The sequence below is a fragment of the Pimephales promelas genome, chromosome 13 (genome assembly GCF_988280905.1).
Source record: "Pimephales promelas chromosome 13, fPimPro1.hap1.1, whole genome shotgun sequence".
Taxonomy (NCBI): domain Eukaryota; kingdom Metazoa; phylum Chordata; class Actinopteri; order Cypriniformes; family Leuciscidae; genus Pimephales; species Pimephales promelas.
This window is the reverse complement of record NC_142781.1, coordinates 27908368-27914367: the sequence shown is the minus strand read 5'-3', so window position 1 is coordinate 27914367 and position 6000 is coordinate 27908368. Positions and strand designations below refer to the sequence as shown.

The 6000-nt window shown below is 42.7% G+C and overlaps 1 protein-coding gene and 1 long non-coding RNA gene across 3 annotated transcripts in view; one reads left to right on the top strand and one right to left on the bottom strand.

The window, feature by feature from the left end:
• Window positions 1-521: 521 nt before the first annotated feature.
• The window catches only part of itpkb (inositol-trisphosphate 3-kinase B), a 28539-nt gene continuing 23060 nt past the window's right edge, over window positions 522-6000 (top strand). Inside the window, exon 1 of the mRNA XM_039693177.2 lies at window positions 522-1580. Within this exon, the coding sequence (XP_039549111.2) occupies window positions 522-1580 (1059 nt within the window). The remainder of the gene's footprint in view (window positions 1581-6000) is intronic.
• LOC148976860 (uncharacterized) overlaps window positions 1427-6000 on the bottom strand; it is a 31171-nt gene continuing 26597 nt past the window's right edge. The window contains exons 3-4 of one of the 2 annotated variants that reach the window (XR_016146060.1): window positions 2267-2439; window positions 1427-1559 (exon numbers count right to left, since the gene is read on the bottom strand). This is a non-coding gene — a long non-coding RNA (uncharacterized LOC148976860). Of the gene's footprint in view, window positions 1560-2247; window positions 2440-6000 lie in introns of both variants that reach the window. The other variant, XR_016146061.1, reaches the window with a different exon arrangement.

Genomic DNA, 6000 nt, shown 5'->3' with positions numbered 1-6000 from the left:
TTTTCAGTATGCCAAGGTCTCACCACAGCGGCCAACGGAAACATCTTGATAGCAATCAAAACCAACACAATTCTAAAACTCTAACAACATTCACATGAGACATTTTTATCTGTATTTCAGCAGAAGTGTTTCATGCAAACGAATATGAAGAGAGTGACCACAATAATCAGCCCAAGGCACTTTTGCATTTATGAAATGCTCGCATATTTATGTAATTTATTCAGGCAGTCCTGCTTGTTAAATCAACCATTACATTCAGTGTTTTTGCACAATGGTACACGAACCATTAACACTTGATGTTTGCTATTTACACATCTTTTGTGCTTCTTTTCAGCCCCCTGCTAATGATGAACCAGAAGTGGACATAATATATGAATGAGGAAAGGAGTCAGGGATTGTATTTTATTCTACGTGTCAGCTTTCCTTTGGTCCCTCCTAACAATGGTTGGCTCCAAAGGCCAGTGGACCTTGGATGAATAGACCTAAATGGGTGCAAAAACGGACAGAGTCAGCCTGCCACTATGGCAGCTTATGCTCTGAACAGCCTGATAATGATGAACCCCAACAACCTGACCAATAAAAGCAGCCCTCGAACAGGAAGGCCTGTCCTCCCAGTGCCCAGTCGTTCTACATTTAGCCCGGTACTGGGGGGCAGCGGAGGTCCCTATAGCCCAGGAAGCCTGAGCCCAGGGTCTGCAGGCAAATCATTTGTCTTCCCAACAGGTACCGGTTCCAGTTGTCGAAGGGCACTTTCACCATGCCGACGGCCAGAATCACTGGGCGTGCATGTAGGAAATCGTGTGCGCAGACTCAGTGGGTCCGGCCTAGAGGAAGAGCAGGAGAACGAAGAGCGACGTGCCGCTCAGCAAATTGAGCGCGGCAAGGAGCTGCAGAATGTGGAGGTGAACAAGAAGGTGGATCTGTTTGAGGCCCAAATATCTGCTCAGACTCACAGCAGAGAGGCTCAACGAAGCCCACGAATTTCCAGGAAAACTCCCCCGAACTTAGTCCCTGTCCCACTCGCCAACTTCAGCTTGAATCCAGAGGAAACACTTGCAACACAGAACAAGGATCACTCAACAGGGATCCCCAAAGAACTGCAAAATGGAAAGCGCTTCTCCTGCATGGAGGAGGGGCTGCAGGTCAGCAGTGAGGAGAAGGACAGGGCTGACCCAAATACAGAAGAGGGCGGCCCACTTGAGAGCACATCAGCAGGAATTAAGAGCGAAGCTGACAGCCCTACCGACAATCACTCCAGGACTTCACCAGAGGCCAACGAGAGCTCAGCATCTTGGACCGAGACATGTTTGACAAAGCCGGGAGCTGAGCCAGCAGAAACTCAGGCAGAGTCTGACTGGGTCAGTCCGGAGCTGGGCTCCATCCCTGCTGTCATTATTACGGACCACGGCATGGAGGGCACTGAGCCTCAGGTTAGTCCTCAAACTAACAGAGTCGTGAGAAAGCTTTCCTCTTCCTCTGCCTCCTCAACGGGATTCTCCTCGTCCTGGGAGGAATCAGAGGACGACATTTCCAGTGACACGGAGCGGTCCCCAGCTTTCCTGCAGACACAACAGAAAGCGGTAAGGCAACCCATGATGTCCTTTTTTATTTCATATGTTGGCTCTAGTAGACAGGAGAGTGGATAATTGACAGGAAAGTACACTGTCAAAAAATGTGAACCTTGAGGGGGTCAACAAACCAAGTACCCTTAAAGAGAAAACTTTGTCACCTAAAAGGTGTTTAGGGGTAAATAAGGTATAGAGTAACCTCTTCCCTGGTGACAGGCTGTCGTACCCCTAAAGGTACAGTTTTTGCACATTTTATTCTGGGAGTGTACAGGAAGTCAGAGAGGACCGGGACCTGAACCTAGTTCCACATGATCACAACAGCCTTTTATATTGAGCAACACACTAACACAGTAATAATACAAGCACTCTGATCCTGTAAGACAGTGGTTTGGGACAGCAAATATAGCTTACATTTATGCATTTAACAGACACTGTATTCCAACGCGACTTACATTGCATTTTATCAGTTCAGGCATTCCTTGGGAATCGGACCCATGACTTTGGTGTTGCTTGTGCCATGCATTTCAATTTGAGCTACAAGAATGCTTACGAAATTATGCTTCATAAGCTCACGTCGGTGTATGAAATTATTGCTAAGGTCAGATTCCAACACAATTGGTTTTAAAATGTCTGCAGTTTATGTGATTGGCAGAAATTATTTCAGGGGTATAGATGTTACCTTGAGAGGAGATACATACTGGTCAGTCTTGTGCATTCTCAACTTCCTCCAGTGCATTTACACTGTCCTCGCGCTTTCCTGCTCAGTGCTCGTCTGTATTCACCCAGAGTAACTGTTGACATTCTCACATACAAAGGTACTTCTGTGTCCTGCTGTCAGATGGACTTTTTTCTCTGACTTTAGTTGGCCGCCCTTTAAACGAAATACAAAACAGAGTGAGGAACAAACAGTGGTGTTCATGTGATTTGTGGTTACATTGGAATAAATACTTTACCAGTACGTTAACAATTTTGATTAGCTTTTCAAACAAAACGCTCATAAGTAATTGAAACATGTAGACCTGATAATCAGCTGCATTAGCAGCTATAAAAAAACTCATTAGCTTATACAATCATGTTCTGTAGAAGAAACATTACATGTGTGACGCATTCTCTATGGGGTTGTGTTTGTCTCTGCGACGTGTCTGCCCTCATGAGAATGTGTGGGCCAGCCTATTTAGACATGTCGTGTTTGCAATCGCATCAAGAGACCCTGAGGAGCTCATTGTTTAGACATGGATGTCACACAGCCCTCCAGCCTCACATTAAGTTGTAGAATAATGTGGCTCTGCTCGCCACACAGGATCTATGCCGTAGGTCCCTTTTATGTGACGTCAATTTCTTGTAAACACAGAGCAAACATCCTATTGTAGCATCCTGAGGAATGATAGCACTCATAAAAGATTGTTTAACTATTCACAGTGATCACAAGGGTGAGGTTACTTGATAACCTTGAACTTTTGCGATGGAATCTTTGCTGTTTTTTTAATCTTCTACAGGACATGTGCATTTACAATGGAATGGCTTTGGTTTCGGAGGGCAGACGTACTAGAAGAGCTGCATGTGGTTGGGATTCAGGGAACAGTCAATAAAAATGAGTTTTTATTGCTCACTTTAATGGTCAGATTTAGTGGTGCACTCTACAAATTAATAACAAGGATATGTGCTTTAGCTTACATTAGGGATGGGTCATAGTTGTTGACTAACTGACTTTTCGATTATCATTCTGTCAGAACGCTAATTAAGGCTTTGCTGCTAAAAAGTGTTCTAATCTATTAGTGATGTTGACTTTTTTGGGGGTATTTTTTAATGGGACAATATTAGGCGTGTAACGATACACGTATTCATATTGAACCGTTCGATACGAGGCTTTCAGTTCGCTACTCATTATGAACCGAACGATTTGTTGGACCATTTTTCGCGACCACCACCACAACGTTGCCCAACATAAAATGGCAAAGGTGGTGAAAGCGGAACGAAACTGCACTATGCTGCCATCGGGTCGTCGTTACAGATTACCAAAAACTAAAAACAATAGATACAAATTCTCTTTTGTTCCGAGTGCAATTAGACTTCTAAATAATTCTTAAAGGTATTTATTGAGGTTTTTATTTATTATTTTTTATTCTGTGTTTTTAAATACTGTATGTGTACTGTATGTGTCAGTTTGTGTCTGTATATCTGTGCTGCAACCAAATTGCCCAATAGGGATCTTAATAAAAGTTTGACTTGACTATTCATTTGTGCTTTACGGAGTGCCGCTGCCAAATATTTAGCTTTTAATCGTTTAGCTTCTGAATTATTATTTCGACATTAAGAATAAAATTGCTGCCCTCAAATGTTAATCTGAAGCCTTGCAAACTTAAAATAAAACCAAAATAAAATAAACAGTTGTTTATAACTACTACAATATTACATTTAATTTTTTTATAAGGAGCTGTTTTTGTTTCATATGCTACTAAGGCCGTGTGTCCACCAAAGCGTTTTTATCCAGCTGAAAACGCCAGATGCTCTGCTGAAGACGCCGTCCTTTGGGCGCTTGAGAGCGTTTTGGCAGCGCAGCATCCTTTTTTTTCCGTTGAGACGTTTCGTTGCTATGATACAGAATATCCGCAGCACAGTTTACTTGTAACTGATTTTGCAGATAATTTGTCTCATACTAAAAATTTATTTTTAGTCCATTTTGTTCGGTTAGCTCTGTTGGTTAATGTCGTAGTACAGAAAGAATGTTGTGACAGTTGGTCGGTGTGGTTTAGTTCCGCCCCTCCTCCACTGTGATTGGACGGCTAGGTAAAAAGTGACAGTGATGAGCGCTGCGTTTCATCCAAAGTTGAACATTTTTCAACTCTCTGCGACCAGTAAAAAACGCCGGGCGCTCGGCGCTTCAGCGTGAAAAAATAGCCTCGGTACGCTTCCATTGCGTAACGCCAGGCGCGTGGAAAAACGCTTTGGTGGACACACGGCCTAAGAAGAGGAAAGTATAGCTCAATCATTGTTTAAACTAAAAAAGATAATACTTTAAAGTTTATGATGTTAGTTTTAATAAATAAATTAAAATGTTAAAATGGAAAAATTCAAATTCTCTGGCATTTCTTTCTTTTTGCTGTATCGAAAATGTACCGAATTGTGTCACCACTGTATCGTATCGAACCTTGAATTCTGTGAACCATTACACCCCTAGACACTATAGAGATAGACAGGAAACAATTGGAAAGGAGAGAAACGATCAGGACCAGGAAAGGACCACAAGTCAGGACTCAGAATTCGGGTAGCTTGAGGTACAGCTGCACGTCAGAGTGCGGACCACAAGCTTAAGGCACCGACAACGTTTTTAAGATCCTTGTACTCTATTATTCCATGTTTTGCTCTGGCTAGTCGCTTTAGAGCGCAAGGACATGTCGTTTGTGAACGCCCCTGGGTCTGATTTAGGACGGGTGAACTTGAAACCAGGGTAATAATACAGGGGGTTTCCTTACAATAGATTTATCAATGGTGCCTTGACACAGAGGGATACGGGATCACCTCAGTCCACGGTCATGTCCCTGTCCTGTCCTTCTCCGCTCTCTACCTGTACTTTCCTATCCCTTCTTCGTTGTCCTGTGAAATAGTCATTAAACAAAACAAATATGTATGTCTATTCTATGTTTCAGTTAGCATGTATTGACGCTTTTAGATGACTTCAATTCATGTTTTTTAGTATATATTACTAAAATTGGCTCGGCTCAGACCAGTGTGTTCTTCACTTTACAGTAGGGTTTCATTTATTTTCCTTGTAGGAAAGCCCTTTGGCTCACACTGTGTTCTTAGTCTGTTGAAATATTCTGCGGTTGTGTAAGTTTTTATTTTTTCGGTTGTTTCCAGGCTCTGAGGGATCACAGGGAATCTTGCTCTGTTATCACAAGGACATTTTCTAAAGGGTTATCATCACTAAAAAAAAATGCAAAGACAGATACTTCAAATGATCTCATTCCTTTTTTTCCAAAACAGGTTTATCTCACATTTCACGGTTCTGCTTAGCCTCTCACCACTCACAGTAACACGGTATGGGGTGAAATTAATGAGCAATAAACATATCTATTCATTTTACTCTACAAACACTTGCAGCATGGTTTCAGTGTTGTGGGCTGCACTGGGCCTTCGGAAAAAATGAAGGGTGATAAAAACCACAAACTTGTTATCAGTGCTTTTAGTCAAACAAGCGACCCAGAAAAGTTTCCAGTGGGCTTGCCTTTTAAGCGCTAATAGCTGTGTGTTGTGGTTTAGTGCTGCTAATTACGTCCCATGTGCTCAGCAGAGGGGATCCCTCAAGCACGGCTCCTTAGGTTTCTTTAACAGACCTGTTGCACTTCCTACTTGGAGCCAGGTTAAAGCTGTCTCACCAGGATGTGCTTTGGGCAATGCATCTGGAGTGGTTGTTTAAGTGTGTAAAAATGCA